Below are 20,151 nucleotides of genomic sequence, written 5' to 3'. Positions count from 1 at the left end.
TGCAAATTCAGCATGTTTTTTTATACGGTGCCCTTTTTAAGATAAAATGTATGATAGTGGAAGTAGTTGACTTCTAATTCATAACTCGTTTTCCATCGATTTGTTGTGTATTTGTAATAATATGATGAGGTCTACATGGTCTGTGCTGAAAATTAGTGAAACAGCCCTGGAGCTTTATACGTTTATTTACAATTCTGGGGATTGCTTTTGTAATAAATATGTTCAAATGTAGGTTTTATATGGACACCCTGTAGTTACAGTGGAATTTCTCCAATCATTACAAAAATTAATTAATTTATTTTTTTTAACGGCTGAGACCTCAGTTCAGCGAGCATCATGTTTTTTTCCCCCTTGTCTTTATTGCTACAATTTCTCCAAAAGCACAAGGAGTGTGAAGAAAACAAAAAGAAGCACTGCAAATGAAGTAAGTGGTGTGTCAGCGCTGTCAAGTTTCAGTAAGAATTTCTTTTGTTTGTTATGTTAAACTTTTAAGCACTGGTTAACTTTGGAAACGTCACACAATGGGAACGCAACTCATTGCTACCTTGATGAGACGACAGTGTTTATTGGTTTACATAGTGTCTGGTTTTCACTTTAGTTAAGAATGCTATAATAGAGGTGCAATGATTAATCGACAGCTAATCACTTATCAAATGAATTGAGAATTATTATTGAGATTTAATGAATTGTTTAAAGGCCTCTTCAGCCTCCCAACAGTAAACAGTCTCCGAATTCTCCAGTTATCCATGAAAACAGACTGAAAATTTTGGTGATGTTTCAAAACAAGACATTTGCAAGCATCTGCTTTTACCGTATTTTCCGTACTATAAGGCGCTTCGGAGTATTAGGTGCACCTTCAATGATTGGCCAATTTTGAAACTGTTTTTAAATATAGGGTGCACCGCATTATAAGACGCACAGAATAGAAGCTACAATAGATGGTGCGGTTGCATTATGCATCCACTAGATGGAGCTACGCTAAAGGGAATACAATACAATGCCGCTTTATTTATATAGAGTTCTCACAACTGCTGCAACTGTAACAAAGCGCTTTACAGAACATTTAAAATACCACATGCAAGAAATCAGAATCTTGATCCATATATATATATATATATATATATATATATATATATATATATATAAGGTGCATCGTATTATAAAGCACATTGTCGGCCTTTGAGGAAATATGGTACTTTGGAAATCAACGATTAGCATTTTTGACAGAATTTACAGACCAAACCAGAAACTGAATCATCAATATGTTTGTTCATTTTTTTTCACTTTTAATGTCCTTTTTTTTTAAATAAAAGGGTTGGAAAATATAATTTGCTGTTAAACCGATTAATCGACAAAATAATCAAGATTATCCATCCATCTATTATGCGAGCCGCTTATCCTCACGAGGGTCAAGGGCATGCTGCAACCAATGCCAACTGTCTTCGGGCAGTAGGCGGAGTACACCTTGAACTGGTATCGACAGATAAATCGATTATTAAAATAATCGTTAGTTACGGCCCTAAACATCATAAAAGTTACGATTTCAAGATGCATTTGTGATTATGATTATAAATTCTTTTATGTTGTGATATTAATTATTTTTACTCGTGTGTGACAATCTGAAAGAGACGTCTGTAACTCATGTAGGATGCAACTCATTAGGCGGACATTTTTAAAGTGAAGACTCGAGTGTTTTATTGCCTTTACGTTTGAATATTAATGGTGGCTTTTTATTTCCACATGAACGGCACTCAAGAATGTTAAAGTCAGATGTGGGGGGCGCATCTGCGACACAAGCCATTACTCCATCGTCATTAAAGTTGAAAACGGAGTGTTTTATTGGCTTTCCACTGTCATATTATCAGCGGTTAACTTTTTTTTTTTTCTGGACACCTGTACTGAAAGTTAAGCAGGCGTTGGTGTACGTACCAGGTGTGGTGGGCTGCGGGATGGCCTGGTACACGCTGGTGCTGAAGCTGCTGCTGATGGGAATGTGACTGGAGGAGTTGCTGGCCTGTCGACGCTGGTTGCGAAGCTTCTCCTCCCGCCTCCACTTTGCTCTCCTGTTGGAGAACCACACCTGCAAAGGCAACCGCGGTCTCTTAGTCAACGCAACTCGTTCAAGCGGCGAGGAAGAAATCCAGCTAAATGGATGCTCACTTGTATTCTCGCTTCCGGAAGATCAATTTTGGCTGCTAGTCTCTCTCGTGCAAACACGTCCGGATAATGAGTTCTTTCAAATTCTACAATATAGACATTGAGCGTGAGTACATACCCGTACATGGTGAATAGAACATAAAATTACAGATACGGCTGAAAAGACCACGAAAAACTGATTCATTTCTTGGATTTTGCTTCTTTTTTTTTCAGCACATATTTAGAAACAACATTTTGTTTTGTTTGTCAGTTGAACTATCGTGGTTTAGACTGCAGTGTTTCTCAAATTGTGGTACAAGTACCCTTTGTGGTACACAAAAGAATCAGGACAGAAGTACACAGTTCAGTTGTATTTCACTTTTAAGTACAATATATATTTACATTTGATCATCAAATAATTATTTCTCAACTTACATTTTTGGTGCCTTTGTTCATTCAATTTTTATATGCAATACATTGAATTTGAAGTATTATTTTAGTACATTTTTTTTCTCCTGTGTAAGAACCCTTCAAACTCTGCATAATGTAACGCTTGCAAATACAGTACATGAAACACACTTTTTGGGAGTCTTATTTTGGTGAACACTTAAGCCTACTGCACTACTTTATTTTAAAGTTGGTCCTGATGGCTGTGCTCATATTTTTTAGGTGGTACTGTACTTGGTGTACAATGTTTGAGAATACCTGGTTTAAGACAGCATTTATTTTCAGAAAATGAAGATGTTAAAACACCAAATCGGGGTTTTTTCTCTTTTTTTCCCCCCAAAGCTGTATATATAAAACATCTCTCTTATATACAGTATATATATTATATCTTATATGATTGGAGCCGGATGAGTGTGTGATGCTAGCACCTTTCTCCAGTGCCTCGATCTGCTCCTGTGTGAAGGAGGTGCGGTTTCTTTGCAGCTTCCTCTTGAGCTGAAGGCGCATCTGAGTTTCCTCCGAGTCCTCGCCGTTCGAGCTGATGGAGTTTGTGTTTTCTCCGACGCCGTCTTGCGGCTGGCAGCCGTCTGTGAAGAGGGCGGAAGGAAAGCACATCATCAGACTAATAGCATGATTTTCGAAGTTGTTTTCAAACATACTCACACAAATTCAATCTTGAAAAAAATCACAATGTGCTTATTAAAAATTGTGCGTGTCGTTCTTTGGGTCTATATGTAGAAATCATTCTCTGGCTTTTTCGAAGGAATTTTAGAGTGGGGGAAAAAAAGTTGAGTGAAATCACAATTTCAAGTCAGTTCAACAAGTTGGTCAAAAAAAAAACTCAGCAAATTGTTTTGGAGCAAACAGCTTGCTTGCTTTGTTGTGCTAACTAACAGTGTTGTCATGAATGTTAATACAGTAGTGTATGTTTTATAGTTGTTCCAACTTAAATTACCGTTTTAGCCCCCCCCCCCCTAAAAAACACAAGTTGTTTTTTTCAGTGTAAACTGGCAGCAGAATACAGTTCAGCAAGCGTCAAAGAATTTATTGTGTACATGATTTTTTTTCTTTGCCTTTTTGGGGGGAGGGGCGGGGGATTGGTAATATTTACGTGAAGATAAGCACTGGCCACGAGTGTTGTGATAAGAATATATTGCAAATTGCCATAATCTAAGGTACAGTTTGTTTTTTTAATCATGTATATATTTTACATTGGTTAACTTATTTTTGCACTTGCAAAACGTAGCACTGTAAATAAAAGGAGATGAGCTCTTCCACGTGACTTGTGGCCTTTAATATCAGTAGTAAACTTGTGTGACAATTAATAATCTGAGCTAAACCACTGTAGCAGCACACCATCGTCATTCATCAGCGAAGTTAAAAGCAGGACTATTTCTTTTTACAAACTAAATGTGAAGTATGTCTTACAGTGACTCGTGTCTCAGATCTGTCACTGTATTGTTGATAAAATATTGTGGGAACAAGAACAGGTTTGGGATGTTCAACTTAATCTGGCACAATGCTGCATGTTGTCAAAAGTGTGAAGAGAAATGTGTCAAGACGTGACCGGCCTCTTTTCAGAGACATGTTTTTAAAAAACCCAACTCACTCACACACACACACACACACACACACAAACGCACCCGCACCCACACGCTCAATGGTGGTTCCCATATGGGCGTCAGTGTATCCATTGAGGTGACCACCAACTTTATTTTGAATAGCGCAGGAGGCTTTTCAGGCCGATACAATGGCTTGAGGAGTAAAGGGAAACCATTAAACTGTGGACACAGGCAGGGACGAGCAGCCAGTCCGCGGTGGGTGTAATATATGTGCGCTTCGAGGGGGTGGATGACAAAGGGATCCTCTCCCACTGGAGCTGCGCAGGCCGCAGTCTTTTTGCCATTGTGTCCGAGGGGAGAGCTTTGAGTCCAGTGTGTTAACCCTTCGCCACTAGCATCATTAATCACGTCCACGCCACTCAGGATTTCTGTCCTCAATTGGAAACAAATGAGTGAGGCGAGAGCATGCAAGCCCTCCCTTGCACTCACCCCTCCAAACAACCCCAAAATAAGGCCAATCTATTCACTACCACGAGGAGGGCAAGGCGGCACCTCATCCTCATCCCCCCCCCCCCCCCCCCCCAAAAAAAAGGCTTATCGACTAATGTCTGCCCACTTGTTGGACATCATTATCACGTCGAGAAAGTGAGTGTGCAAAGGTTCCTGCACATCAAATCAAATAAGAGACACAAGTAGCCTATATTCGCCAACGCGTCATTACTGTGTATGAGGATAAAAGGGGGCAGCTATTATCCGTGGGCCAGACCCGGTGACGATACTAGATGGATTTTTTTTTCTTCGCTTAAAAAAAAACGTCGGAAAATAAACGTATTCTTTAGTATCGCGGCGTCTCAGCCAGTGAGGCGGAAAAGCAGCAACACAAAAAGGAGGTGGAAAAAAAGAGGGAATAAGGACAGAGCGATGCAATTGCGGCACCTTTCAGACGCTGGAGCCCGATCAAAACATTCTTGAGAAACCGCTTAAAAGTGAAATGGAAAGTGACAGCCTAAATCCTATAGACGAGATTTAAAGCTATGGAGAAAGCAACACATGGCGATCGTCTTATGGGGTTTTATTATGAACACTTGTAGCCCATTTACATTATTATTATTAATATTAATATTATTATTATTATTATTATGTTTTGGTGGTTTTGATTTGAATGTAACATGATTATCGTAGGCCTACGTAATACTAGCAGTGGGTTTTAAAGATTTTTTTTTGGTTTGTTTTTAAAAAAATTTAACAACAGTATTAGGACATTTTTATTGGTCGGTTACAGGTATGCAGTCTGAAAACTATGCTGGTTCAAAAACAACTCAATTTGGGCCCAAAAAAAAAAAGAAAATTAGAGCTCCACACTAAATTCAATTTGACCCAGCTTTGTGTTGTTTTGTCCAAAATAACTTTTAGGGGATATATATCGTTTTATTTATTATAATGACTATTTGCATTGCTATTATTATTATTATTATTATTGTTGTTGTTGTTGTTGTTGTTCGTAGGACTGGTGTGTTTTATTATTGGTGCATTTTATAATTACATTACAAATTTTCCTCTGCATTAAACACATTTCATTGATTCCAATTAAAGTGGGACCGCCGTGCTCGACCGCACCTTGGGGCGGGGAGGGGCTGCAACTCATTACGTCACCTTTTTTGTCGCGATGAGGAATCGAACAGCAAACCACTTGGTCACAGGCCGTATTCAAGTAGAAGTATTCTATAGTAGAGCTTTTCAAAACATTATTATTATTATTATTATTATTATTATTGACATGGTTTTCTTTTTCAATAACGAATCCAAAGAGTAGATTATAACGTGTCTAATTGTGCCGAACTGCTACATTAACGTTCTGCGTTTATAATGATCGTCGTCATATATCCACATACGCATCTTAAAATAGTAATAATAATGATAATAGCGATAATGAATGGTGCTTAATGTGATCGTTTCCGCTTTCGTGATCGTTAATAGCCCCCACCACGTGTCCGAGTAACGCTCAAACAATTAAGCAAATGATTATTTGCTGCGCCTCACTTGCGCCACTTCCACTTTTTCGGCGATCTAAATCGAGAGAAGCAATTTATTTGGTTTGCATTTAAAGGCCCTGCCGTCGGGCTCGCCTTCTTCCGCGCCTCCACGCTCGTCACAAACGGAGAGGGAGGGAGACAGACAGAGAAAGCTAGACAAAGGCCCCCGCTAATGAGCAATTACACGTTGCGCGGAGGAGTTTTTCCCATCAGCGGTCATTGCGTGTGGACGGAAACATTCCTTTGTGCACGCACACCTCGCCGCTGTCACGCACGTCCACGCTGGGGACAGTGGAGGCATTGAGGCCGCGTATGCGCACGATCGGGCCTAATTGTTTGGAACCGGAAGCGACGCAATATAATAATTTGGGGGGTGGGGCTCACCTTGATTCGGCTGGCCCGGCACCGATGTTCCAGGGTACCAGCCGGGCCGGGTCCCCCAACTTCCTGTCTGACCGTTGAGCATCCTCAGCTTGTCATACATGCCATCTGCGCCCATCTGTTGCTTCTCACTCGCCAGGTTGCGGAGGACTCGGTTTATCGATGACACCTGAAAGGGGGCCCCAACAAGGCGCGGATGAGAGGAGAAGGTGCGCGTAAAAGTGTGCGTAAAGATGCGCGCGCAGCGGAGGCGACTGCTAATTGGCTGACGCGCGCGCACTTTGCATTGAGCGTGAATACGAGTGAATGGTTGGATGCGCACTGCGCGCACAAACACAACAAAAGTCATCAGATGGAGCTAATGCAATCATGCACGCAATTTATGCTCGTGTGTGTGTGTGTGTGCGTGTGTGTGTGTGTGTGTGTGTGTGTGTGTGTGTGGTGTGTGTGCGTGTGTGTGTTTGCGCGCTTACACTGGGTATGTTGTCGTTGGTGCAGATGCCCTCCGATAAAAGCCGGTCGCGGATCTCCCACGCGAAGATGGACGGACACTCCCGCTTGTACTGCGCGATCTTGGCGACCACTTCCGGCGTGGCGACCCGGGGCTTGCTGCCGCCGATGGCCCGCGGTCTTATGGAGCCCGTCTCATAGTAGCGGCCCAAGATTTTGCTCACGCAGCCGTTGGACACCTGGATGGAGATCAAAAGACACAATTCACATCCATTATTTAGGACTATCCGGGGAATGTCTTGTGATGGCGTTCAAGTCATTATCACCTTTTCACTGTCCACCACTTGGACTTCATCATGGGTCTATAAACACAGAAAATATGCCTTGAATGGTACATTAGGCATTTTCTATAATAAATCTAATTTTTTTTCTGAGCAGGCATGTCTTTTTTTTTTAATCTTCCTCTCCTTTCTCCAGTGTCCAAAGAATAGCATAACGCTCGCGTGTACGCACTGCCTGCGTACAAGATGCTTTGAGGCTAAAATGTAAAAAAAAATAAAAAAATAAAAATAAAAATCAAATGAAAATAAAAAGTAAAAGTAAAATAAAAAAAAACACCAAAATAAAACGAATTCAATGGGAGCGAGTTGCCCACCTGTAGTATCCTGGAGATGTCGCAGGGTCGAGCACCGCTGTGGGCGAGTTCTACGATTTTCTGCCTGGTGGAGTCGGGCAGCGGTCTGCCGTTGACGAACACGCCACCGAGCTGGTTGACGCCGCTGTGACCTACGTGGGCACACGAGAGCCCAATCACACTTTTTTTCTTTCTTTTTTTTTAAACACCGAGCATGGAGAACGACAAACAAAACTCGGTTCATTCTCGCAAAACAAAAAAAGGTAGTAAATTATAATGCATTAACGGCGTCTGTTGTGCGCGACTCTGCCTTTTTTTTTAAAAAAAAAAAAACATGCACATGTTGCCTTGCAAACAGCACAATAAAGCGTAATAACATCGGCACCGTTTTCCATCCCTGACAGTAAAATGAAAATATCGGGTTCAATATGCTGTCGTATCAAAGGTACAAATCCAAAAGCATGCAAAAGTTTTTTTTTTTAAATGAGTCGTGTTACGGATGAAATGTCTGGTTGTCAAGGATGTGGAAATAGTTGCGAGCCCCGCAAACCTGAAGCCGAAAGGGAGCGTGGACTCCCGCGAGTGGCCGCCCCGCGCTCCGTGTCAGCGCCTGCTGCCTTCTTTCCTCTGCGCTGCCTCCCGCTACATTGACTCGTGGAGCCAGGGCTCCTTAGCAATAAATAAGCTCCAAATATAGACGAGGGGGGGAAGCAAATATGATGAGCCTGGCTGACATTTGTCTTGAAAATAAAGCTCGCCGCACGTCAAGTTTGAGCTTAATTTCTGGGAATGGGCGGAAGTCGCCTCGGATCATGCACGGGAGGCTAATTGAAAAGATCAGTTGGAGCACTTTGTGGCAGCCACGTCACTTTGTGACACGGCTCCCGCGCTGCGAAATCGCATCGTCACGACAAATAGTAGCATGATAAAAACGACCCTTTCTGTCTGCATTTGGATATCACTCAGAGCCAATTGGACGCTACTCGTTTACCCTCCGAGGGGAGACTTTGCTTTTAAGGTGGCCTGAGGGTTGGGGGGGCTGCGCGCGGTCACACAAACGAAGGCGCGCCTGGATTCTTAACATATTAAAAGTGACATGTAGTGGGGGTTTTTTTCCTTAACCCCCTCCCTTCCCTCCCCTCTCAGCTCTTCGCATCCCCTGTTTGTATTTGACAACAAATGCACACATGCAGCCATGTTTGTGTGTTTCTCGACAGGATCCAAAAAAAAAAAAAGGGCCCCGCATCCCCTTTTGCCCGCTTCGTGTAATAATCTTCCATCATGCGTGGATGTGATTGATGCTAAATCCACTATCATCCGTCTTGTTCATTGCTAATTCCAGGATTAGGCGGAATTAACGGACTTGTTAGGCCGCGTTACGGCGCCTTCACCGATGTCATAATTTCACATAAATCATCCGAAGAAAAACACTTCGGATCGATAAAAGCTGTCACGTAAGTCTTAATCAGGGCTCAATTCCCCCAAGTGCCCGCTGGCGCTGATTACGCGCCTTGCAGTCTATTGCGGCAAAGCATATGGTGTCGTTTTGGACGTCCCCCGCCATGTACACCCAGGAGTTATTAGGCACAAAAGACGAGCGAGGCCCGGCGCGACCTCTGGACAACCCGTAGGCCCGTGGAAGACCCCCCCCCCCCCCACCTCGTGGCAGACATCACGCGCCAAAGCCATATTGGTCCGTGCGTAAAAGAGCGAATCGTTATGCATACATAGGCAACACTCCTTGTTCTCCCCCCGCCGCTCCTCACATCCAAACCTTTTCTCTTTTTTTTTTTGCCGCACACATTACAGCACATACACGAGTGCATATGGAGGATGTAATGTAATAAAGTTATTGCACACACCTTCATCACAGATGTCATACACCTCTTGTCCAGCAGCAAGAGAGAAAACGTTCATGTTTAACCTTTTTTGCTTGTTGTTTGTCACCAGGAATTAGACAGCATTCAACGCACAAGGGCCCGACTTCAATAGGGCGCAACTTCCGGTTTAGCCACGTGTGTATGTTGTGCGTGCGAGTTGGAATATGATGCGCTCATTTGCATAAAGAAATTCTTCCTTCGCACTCATGTTTCATGCAAGCGTAGCCGCAGACGGCGTTAACGCTAATGCAGGCGCCGGTGCAATTATTTAATAACAACTCAAGCAGAAAGAAAATAGCCCACCCCTACTTTCTCCGTCTTGTTCAATAATAACTTTCATTGCAAGAAATAATAATAATAACAGCATGAGATGGCTGTCAAATAAATGACAATATACGTCCCTTGTCAGTCATGCAAACACTCTTTTTTTTTTATGCACCATAACAACCAAGGCCGTAATGTCAGGGTGCGTTTCTTCCGCCATGCAAACACTCACAATTAAAACAGCAAATAAAGAATTTAAAAATCAAAACTTACTGTTTTGCATCATTGAAGCTACGCCAGATTCCCACGTGGCTTGATTGTGGTACTCTAAGTGTCACATGGAAGATCATAAAAACAGATTAGTCATTAGTCACATCAAAAAAACCAAAACACACACAATAACACATTTTCTAAATACACACTTTTTTAAAAATCATCTCCTTCCTTGTTATTTTAATTGTTTCTGGTAATTATTTAGTGCAGTTTAGCAGCCTCGTTTGTGTTGAATGTTTGTATTTTTGTATATTTAAACTTGCCTGGAAACAGAGTTGACTGTCCACTGTATTACAATTTAGTCAATCATCTGCCGTTTTCACTACTTAATGCCTCCCTATAGGACAGAGCAAAACAAGACATTAGCAGAGCCAAAGCTATACCGATGGAGTATAAGTGCTCCCTCATTTCATTCAAAGTGTCAAACTCCTTTTCACCCCGGCCACACCTTCACTTGGGAAAGCACGACGCTCCTATTTTCCCTCATTCATTTTCGAGGCTTTTTTTCCCCACCGACTCATCGTTTTGAATGCAGGAGTCAATGGCTGATGAAGACATCCAAATTTACATCTGTCGTCCAAATTGTTTTTTTTTCATAAGACAACATTTGATTGTAAAATCTTTTCACATCTAAATAATGCGCATTATTTCCAGGCTGTGACGGGCCCAAAGGCCTTGAGTTTGACACCCTATGGGTTTCTATTTTTTTTTTTTTTTTTACTAACTTCATTCCACCCTGAAAGTGTGCATTGACAGTGCTAGAACATAAAGCGGCCAGGCTCGGGATGGGGGGTGTCCAGTCATCAACAATGCAGCCCCTCAGAGGCTCCCTCAAACCCGGGGCGACAGCTCGGCCTAGGCCGCTACAAACACGCACAGCTTCCCAACTAAACACACCAACAAGTTCACATTAATACAAAGAGCCGGAGGCACGCATCCAACCCCCTTCGGGACCATTCACACACACACACATTCTCTCACACACATGCGACCGTGACCCCGGTGTAACCACAGTGTGAATGCTGTTTTTGTTTGGTGTGTTTTTTTAATTGCAAATAGGAGAAACAGAATTATTTCTCGTGGTTCAATATTTGGTGGCGCTTGTTTGGTGGCGGTTGTAAAGCGCGTCCAGGAACACAAGAGCGCAGTAGGGCGCTCAATTGGGGAAAGACAAATGCATTAGAAGAAGCTTTTCATTTGGGGGGGACAGATAAGGAAAAAAAAGTGGGGGTGAAGTGGGGGGGGGCAATGAGGGAGAAGTTTTTTTCTTCATGCAGAGTGGTGTTGTGGTCACGAATAAAATGGCCTCATAGCAAGCCGGCTGCACTTGCTCAGTCATTAATCACATTGAAAATTCCATCACACACGAGCACGTTGAAAACAACGCGAAATGTTATCAAATGCCGTCATATCTCATGTAAAATGCTTATTATAAATATAGCAATAAAAAAAACTTCTTTTAGTGAAGGACAAGGAGCCTTGAAGCTCGTATGGCGCATGTGGTTAATCATTCATTTAAGGTCGAAAGCTCAAACGTTGTTGTTCCCGGGGTGAACTATACCATCTAATCTGCATTTCTTTTGCCGCGCTAATCCGGAACAACGATGTCTTAATTCAATATGATTACATTCTCACACACACGCGCGCGCGCGCACGCACACACTTACACACTTACACGCACACACACGGACGGAAAGTGCATGGACGCAGGCCTCACTTGTTTGTTTGTTTTTTTTTTTTGCAAGTGGCTTCAGGCTGTAAAGTGTGAAACACACTGCTTTCACAGGCAGATGCCTCCTGTAAAAACCATCATGGGAAAGCAGTTTTTTTCGTAGAAAATGCATTTGACTACCTTTTTGATAGTTATATTTATTATTGCAGATTGCAGTAATTATGAGACTTTTTATTTGGGGAAAACACGACAAATAAACGAATTTGTCTCAGCAGCTACTTTTGTTTATTTTTGACTGCATCAATGTAACTACTATTTAAATAAAGGTGCACATAGCCGTGATTGCACTGTCACAGTGACAATATTTGCTGCAAATGTTCATTAAAAATCTTAAAATGAACGTTTTTCATTTGATTGGAAATGAAGTTTGCAAATAAAACAATATTTTCAGGAATTTTATTTTTTGTTGTTAATCAGTCTAAAGGGGGGCCCTGCCGCCCTTTTTTTCTGCAAGTAAACTCTTGGCTGAGTGGTCGGCATGAATCAATTTGACGCCTTTTCTCAACGGGTCATTGCGCCCAATTCTCCACGATGATCACTGGCCTGGCCCAACGTGGCTTTTTATTCCCTTCAAAATACGGCAAAATGGAGCAGGTTGAATTGGTTAAAAAAAAAAAAAGTAAAAGGCGATTGGCTGCGCCGGAAACCCTCGCAAACTAAATGACTATTAAACATTACTCAAAGAAACATAAACTTTTAGGAGTGAGGAAGAGATAAAGAGCATTCGAAAAATAAACTCACCTTTTTGGGGCATCCTGTCGCTGTCAAATCCAAACTATGCAGCCTGTTTGTCCGCGGCCCACACAGAGAAAGAAAAAAAAATAAGGGGGGAAAAAAACACCCACGATGATAACCGGTCTTCTCTCTTGGAAGTGAAAGTCGGGTGAAAAAAAAATTAGTTTCCAAAAGGGTGCTGGAGAGGAGAAGGAGACGGAGGGGATATCCCTGCGAAGCAGACAGAGATTGACAGTGAACTCAAATGTCAGAACGCAGCGAGTTTGGCGTGGATGTGCGCTGGCGTGGGAGAGAGCGAATGAGAGGGTGGGCAAGAGAGAGTGGGGAAGCGAGGGGGAGAGAGAGAGAGAGAAAGAGAGAGAGAGAGAGAGAGAGAGAGAGGAAGGAGGAGGAGGTGCGGGCTAAAAGAAAGAATGAACACACCTATGCTGATTGGAGAAGGGAGAACAAGTGTATTAATGTATGTGCTCCTTCCTCCTGCTCCGCCGCTCTTCACTGGCCCATTAGCGCGACCCGACCTCTGTCATCATCACCCCCCCCCTTACTCACACACACACATAAACATCAACCCACCCCACCACTACCCCCACCCCTGCGCCACAGCCAAAAGCGGGAAACTGGGCCGAGTCACAGTGAGAGGGGAAAAAAAGGGGTGGGGGTCTGTCCCCCCCCTCCCCTTGCCTCACCCTCCACTCCCCTCAAACCCCTCTAATCAGACCCGTGCATGCAAATGGGACGATGCGTTCACTTGCTGAATATTGCAACAAAAAAAAAAGAAAGAAGAAAAAAGGAAGTGGGACACTGCTTAAGCAGAGCTGGTTGGGTCCACGTCGTGTGTGCGCGTGTGCGTAAGGGGGCATCTCGGTCACGGAAGTGCACGAGAGGGAACTATACATGTGTACAATACAAACATAAAATGAAATGAGATTTTTTATAAAATCAAGGCATTATTGAATTATTCACTAATTATCATTAGTGAATTATTATTAAGTCTATGAGGAATCTGATGGGATGAAACGACGGTGCGATTACTGTGAGCAATGCAGAAGAAATTAGTAGACTACAAACAGCAAAAAAAAATGTTTGTCCGGCAATGGAGGCATTTGTATGTTTCTTATAATGTAAAAAAAAAAAGTGTACTAAAAAATTAAAGAGGCACTATCATTACAAAGAATAAGATTTGTAATTGTCTGAATATTGCACAGACTACATCACTCCATTTTACACTCCATACATTCTAGTGACATTATGGAGCAAGTGACAGCCGTTGAATAGCTTGCTCGAGTGTCTGTCTGTGTCCTCGAAACTTATTAAGGTTGAGAGTTGTGCCATCATTTTTTTTACTCTGCATTTCACCAAATTGTGACTGTAGCATCTAAAATGTGGATTGTTTGCATTTTATGACCTTTCCTTGTTGTAATATCCTGCAATCAATTTTGACAGTTGTCTTAACTATCGAATAATATCTTGAATATAATACGTTGAATGATAATTCAAATTTAAAGCGTTGCATATTTTAATTAGCTTAGTCTACAATTTCTTGACATGTTTATTGTGAGGACACTTTGATGTTTACTCCAAAATAAATAAATAAAGGCGCTTCAGAAGTTCAATACTGTCCTGCTGAATCGTACCCCTAAGCGGTTCCCCTGCTGTCACACAAGCCAAAGAAATTTGTTTGGAAACTTTAGGACCTTTAATTTTCCACGTATATATTTTTAATGTAGTGTCAAACCTGTTTTACTAATTCCTTGCTTGACATTTAACATGTAACCTCCAAATGTATCATTTACAGTCAAACGCGAAAACTAAAATGAATTCCTTTTTCCCAATGGAGGAACGGGCTTTATAAGTCACATCTTGCACGTATTGCATTTTTTTTTAGATCCCAGTGCAAAAGAAGGCAGCCAATACATATATCCACCACGTGCTTTTGTTGACTCTTTTGGGTTAACCCCCCCTTGCACCCCCCCCCCCCATAACCCACCCAGCCACCTCCTCCTTCTCCCCTGCTGTCAACAAGAGGACCCGTGCGTAAAGAGCGCAGCCTTTAGGCAAGCTCGGCTGCTTTTTATGGACACATTTGCTCGGCAAAGGCCGACGTCACTCCGGCGGCCTGACGTGCAGCAAATAGCACGCGTAAATAAAAGTGGAGCAAATGAGTGTGTAGCCATGGCCACACGCTCCCTGATAATAAAACGGCGCTGGGTGAATGGCAGCCTTATTAGGGTACACCTCATCGCACCCCAAAAGCAACCCCTCTGCGCCCAAAATGGCGGAGGGGGGAACCCTAAGAGGAAGAGTTGCATGCAGCAAAGAGGGGGGGGGGGTGCGTGCGCAAAAGGCTTTGCATGCAGGAGGGGGAAGGGAGAAAATGTTCCTTTTTGGGAAGCGGAGGGTGGGATGCCATGATGAAATGAAGTCATGGAGGCCTACACTTGACTTTCTTTGACGTGTGAAAAAGTGGGAGAAGTCAGAGCTCATCAATAAAACACTTTGGAAGTGAAAAAGGGCTGCCTAACAACCATCACATTCCGGACTGCCTTCAATAAGGAGACAAACGACCCTGTCAGAGAGAGAGAGACAGAGACAGAGACAGAGGGAGAGAGAGAGAGAGAGAGAGAGAGAGAGAGAGAGAGAGAGAGAGAGAGAGAGAGAGAGAGAGAGAGAGAGAGAGAGAGAGAGAGAGAGAGAGAGAGAGAGAGAGAGAGAGTTTTGCCTGAATGGGGGCCCTCAGTAGGCCGGCGAGATAATGAGCTGAGAGGAGCGGCTCCAAACTGTCACTGTGAGGGTCCCGCAGCGAGGAACAACACTTTGGCCAATTCCCCTTCATCAAACAAGCCGTAAACTAAACGAGCACATTCATGGTGCTTCTTTCCTTTTGCTGCCTTGTTTCTCCTCACTTGGACTGGTGGCTCAAGAGTAGGCCCATGCAACAAGCCCCCACCGACCCACCCCACCCCTACACACAGACACCCTATTTCTGGAAACCTGTGCACACATGGCTTTCCATCTACACTGATTTATTTATTGTATTAGAATTGGAGAATTTTAAGAACGAAAGAAAAATCCCTTGCAAAATATTTAAAAACATCTTGCAGTGAACATACACCAATGAGCATATGTTATCCATGTCATCCTTACCTGTTTAAAAATCAATGCTAGCATTAAATAGCCACTTTTTTTTCTTTTTGGGTATACTGTATTGCGATCAGTCAATCATAACTAATATAGAGAAACAAGAGAAGCATTAAATCCTACTAAATGAATGCTGGGAAATGATATCAGCATTGTCCCTGAGATATTTGGCTAACACAATGCAGGATTGCATGACATTTGATTGGATTCAGAATGGATCACTTGTTGGACCAGAGGGTTCAGCAGGGGTTGGGGGCCTACGGCTCGCGGGCCACATACTGGCCCGATATGCAATTTTAGAAACAAATGAAATTGCAAAGAAACTCCAATAGGTCCAAATGTTATAATAATAATAATAATAATATGATGAAGAAGAAAAGAGCATGCTATATTGCTGTTTTCAAAAATGTATCATAACTCCTGAATGACAAAAAAACTGAGGTGGCCTATGAGAGCAACCTAGAGAAAAGCAGATCAATAAAAAATATCTGCAGATATGATTTGCAGAAGTAAAAAAAAAATAAAAACACATTTGGTTCGAAAATTTTGCTGTGTGACAATCTAACAAGAACTGGAAGACCTCAAAAGGAATGTATCGTCGAAGAGATTTAACAATATACTTGTAGAACTACACGGCATCACAGAGTTGTTTCTATACTTTCGATATATCGAATGTTTTACTTGAAATACCGTGGTAACTGCGATTACATGATATTATCGTACACCTGTTAGTGTGACTCTGCTTTTATATCTAATACTGAAGAGGAGTTGAAGCCGTTACAATTACAGAACAAACTGTAACCAATCCAAACGGAACCTTAATGTGCTGCGGTAATCAGGAGACGGTACATGACAAAGACGGCGCTAGCTTTAGTTGCCATCGTATTTCATGTTCTGATGTCAAGATTCATCCCAAAACAATAATAGTCTGCCTTCGCGGTGCGAGGTGTTCTTGCGGCTCAGTGGTCACAAGGCTGCAGCTGTCAAAAACTCAGCCGTCTATTAACCTTCCTCCCTGACAAAGACACACACACACACACACACACTCACACACACACACACACACACACACACACACGCACGCACACACGCACACAGACACGCACACACACACGCACGCACACTCCCACTTTAGTGTGTCAAGTAGTTTTCCTTGGAAACAATACCTCATGTTATTGATTTCTCCTGGTTAAGCTGTAAATCCTCCCCACTGGCTAATTCCTTGTCTCCTCTCTCGCTTTCTCTGCCTGCAGAGACCTTGCATGCCAATAGGGCCTCCGCCTGCTTAGCCCAGTGTGAGCATAATATTTCCTACATGTACTGAGGTAAATTGGTGGGGCAGCAAATGGAGAGGTGAAGAGGGGGAGAGAGAGGAGAGTGGGGGGGGGGGGGGGGTCTTGTATGGGTTGATGTTGGGAAAGCAATTAGCCCAATTCGGATTAGCAACTAATGTCAAGCCTTGAAAAGAAAGCCTAATCTGGGCGCTGTTTTCCCCTCACGGGCAATGTGCTTTTTGCGCCTCCATCTGGAAACTTTTCGAATAAATTAAAATAAAAGAAAGACACCAAAAGAAGAAAGAAAGAATGGATTTGCGGAGACCTCGTATACTGCATCGTTAATCAATCTTAACAGAGGTTGTGTGAACACTTTTCGACAAATTTATAACGTAAAACAGAAATTATTTAGGTGGATCATCATCGAAATTGAAGAGTGAAACGACAGTTAGGAAAGTCTGATGAAGATAATTGTTTTTACATTCAAGATCGACCGGAAAAAAAGTGCGACAGGAGCCACGAAGAGGAACTGCAAACGAAACGCCACCAATATTTAATTTTCAATTGAATATATTATAACAGATACGCAATGTATCATAAAAATGTGTAGTTACTATGATAATAATATTATTACATTTGCCTAATTTTAGGCAGATAATTAATTAAATGGACAAATATTTCGTTCAGATGTTTTATTTCTATGTATTTCTTTATATATATATTATCATTATAGTATTATGAATATTCTTATTATTGACTAATAAATGCTATAACAAATTCAAAACAATCAACTTCGGAAATGGCCATTTAAATGTGTGCGTTTGCTCCAATGACCTGTCAATCATCGCATTGTTATTTGTGAATTCTAAGGAAGCTTTCACGAAGACATCTGCTCGTTTAACAATGACTAATTAGGTTGGAGCAACAATATTACAGCCAAATCATCTGCTATGTTGGGGAGACTTTCTGTTCATGGAATTCGTTTGGCGTGGTGAATAACAAAGCACAACACATCAACTATTATTATTATTATCATTATTAATAATGTATTTATTTTTATGATTTAAAACTGCCGTGTGTCCACATGCAGTAGCTTTCTCCTGGCAAAAGGCAGGCGGGCTAATGTTGTCACAGCACCGGCCCGCCACGCGTGACAGGAGCAAACGCTGAAGTAACCTGACAAAGTCTCACAGTCTAACCACACGAATACTGCAGGCTGGACATGCTTGCAGCCACTAGTCGACCTGACTGACCAATGAAGGCCTTTTTCAGTGATGTTGATTTTTGCTGTGGCACGTGTGTCTTTTGGGAAACGCAAACTGCATGTACTTTAAAAAAATTTTTTTTTAGCGTTTCCAGGTTGCCTTACAGCCGCAAGTTGACGAGCGCCTGCATGCAAGGAGCGACACCCGTCTAATTCCTGGGTGAATGCAACTACTTACTCGCTTTTTTGTGTGTGTGTGGCCCATGAAGGACATTAAAACGCCAATCGGCGTCCTTAATTTGAAAAAATATCACAAAATTAGTGAAAGAGAGAACATTGAAAACGACAACAACCGCTTGAATTTGAAGGTAAGATCAAACTCACCGGATGACAAACAACAGATGTGACTATAGGCGGAATCCTGTCTGTGTAAAGTCGCTTCTTCTTTTCCCACCCCGCGTTGTTTCCCGCGTGGACCTCCGATAGAACAAACGTGCTCAAGTTTAGATCCGTGGACGAGTGGAAATGTCACTGAGATAGAGTGGCAAGGTGGGAGGAAAAAAAAGTGAGCCTCAGTGCAGCAACTTTCTCGTCAGCATCAGGCCGAGCTCTCCTGTGATTGGCTGCGGCGGGAGGTCACGTCACGACTCGGCTGGGACACCGGGCGAAGAGAATGGGGAAGTGCTCCGTTGAGGTAGCGTGGCCCGTGGGTGGGACCCTGCACAAATCACTCTGCTGGAACAAGTTGGTATCCGGTTCGTTACTTTAAATGGTTTCGTCTCGAAATACCAGTGGAGATATATGGAATTTTTGACATTTATTGAGCAGCGCACATTGGAGAAAAATAAGCTTTATGGGGGTGTGTCGTTTGAGAGGACATGGGCAAAAGATTTGCAAACATTTAAAAAAAAACAAATACAATAATAATAATAATAATAATAGGTGCGCCCCAGAAAACGCACAAATGTACGATGGCTGTTTTATTGTTATTTATTATGTAGGTATTATTATGTACAGCTATAAATATTTATTAAAAAACACTGGATCCTGTAAGACAATCAGACAGACGGACGAAAGGATAGATAGATAGATAGATAGATAGATAGATAGATAGATAGATAGATAGATAGATAGATAGATAGATAGATAGATAGATCCCACCCATCTATTTGTTTTGGGGGGTTGGCTGGCTTGATGTATGTATGTCTGCATGTCTGCATGTCTGTATGTATGAATGTATGTATGGATGGATGTATGGGTGGATGGATGGATGGAAATAAAAATGAAATGGAGAGGATTAAAACGATAGTTTGTTGAGAAAAAACAGAGTCAGACAGACAGACACCTTCCTCCCATGAGGGAGATTAAATTGTCACACCGTATACATGTTTGCATCTGTACATTCTTATCCTATCCATCTAAATGACTTAATATATTGGGGAAAAAATCAATTGGGTTCACTGAATTGCACGTGATTAAAACGCGTTAAACCTATGTATTTTCCGCCTGTTTATCAAAAACAAACAAATGATAGGTGTTAGTTTCACACATTTGGATTATGTGCAACCGAAACCCAAGTACTTTTTTCAGCGTACATCTCTGCTCAGGGTGTACAGATGGGTTTATTGGCGCATGCTCGGTATGCAACAAGTGTGGAGAGTACAGGTGTCAAGTCATCATAAACATGTATTTCAGATGACTCAGGTGATTTCTTTCCCCTCTCTTTTTGCCTTTTTGCCGTGCGGCATAAACCGGTCCTGTAATAGGACCCGGGCTTTTAGCGAGAGAGGCTAAAAGCCTGGTGAGCCTCTTTCACAAGCTGACGTGTTTTGTGTCAATTTGAACAAGGTGGCGTGTAAATGGACAACCGTGACGACCGTCCGTCTCCCAGGAAGAGGACACACACCGGGGGCGGCGCGCAGACAGGTACTGGCCGGTCAGGTCTGGTCTGCCAGCTCCATTATTATTATTTGCAGGGACGTCCATTAGGAGCGGCGGTACCGTGCAA

At 42.4% G+C, this 20,151-nt stretch overlaps 1 protein-coding gene across 8 annotated transcripts in view; it reads right to left on the bottom strand.

Moving 5' to 3' along the window:
* The window catches only part of pax6b (paired box 6b), a 41,348-nt gene that overhangs the window by 4,088 nt on the left and 17,109 nt on the right, over window positions 1–20,151 (bottom strand). For 3 of the 8 annotated variants that reach the window (XM_086107103.1, XM_086107105.1, XM_086107104.1), the window contains 10 exons: window positions 12,534–12,737; window positions 10,061–10,114; window positions 9,506–9,529; window positions 7,665–7,795; window positions 7,336–7,371; window positions 7,033–7,248; window positions 6,563–6,728; window positions 3,012–3,170; window positions 2,161–2,243; window positions 1,930–2,080 (listed from right to left, as the gene is read on the bottom strand). In XM_086107103.1, the coding sequence (XP_085963229.1) occupies window positions 1,930–2,080; window positions 2,161–2,243; window positions 3,012–3,170; window positions 6,563–6,728; window positions 7,033–7,248; window positions 7,336–7,371; window positions 7,665–7,795; window positions 9,506–9,529; window positions 10,061–10,114; window positions 12,534–12,546 (1,033 nt within the window). In that variant the 5' untranslated portion in view covers window positions 12,547–12,737. Of the gene's footprint in view, window positions 1–1,929; window positions 2,081–2,160; window positions 2,244–3,011; window positions 3,171–6,562; window positions 6,729–7,032; window positions 7,249–7,335; window positions 7,372–7,664; window positions 7,796–9,505; window positions 9,530–10,060; window positions 10,115–12,533; window positions 12,738–12,950; window positions 13,053–18,527; window positions 18,698–20,151 lie in introns of those variants that run through there. The other 5 variants (XM_086107106.1, XM_086107107.1, XM_086107108.1 and 2 more) reach the window with 5 other exon arrangements.

This window comes from Hippocampus guttulatus, chromosome 3 (genome assembly GCF_054856545.1).
Source record: "Hippocampus guttulatus isolate MCC_2025c chromosome 3, RoL_Hgut_1.0, whole genome shotgun sequence".
NCBI lineage: Eukaryota > Metazoa > Chordata > Actinopteri > Syngnathiformes > Syngnathidae > Hippocampus > Hippocampus guttulatus.
The sequence above is the reverse complement of the archived record's forward strand: the minus strand, read 5'-3'. Positions and strand labels throughout refer to the sequence as shown.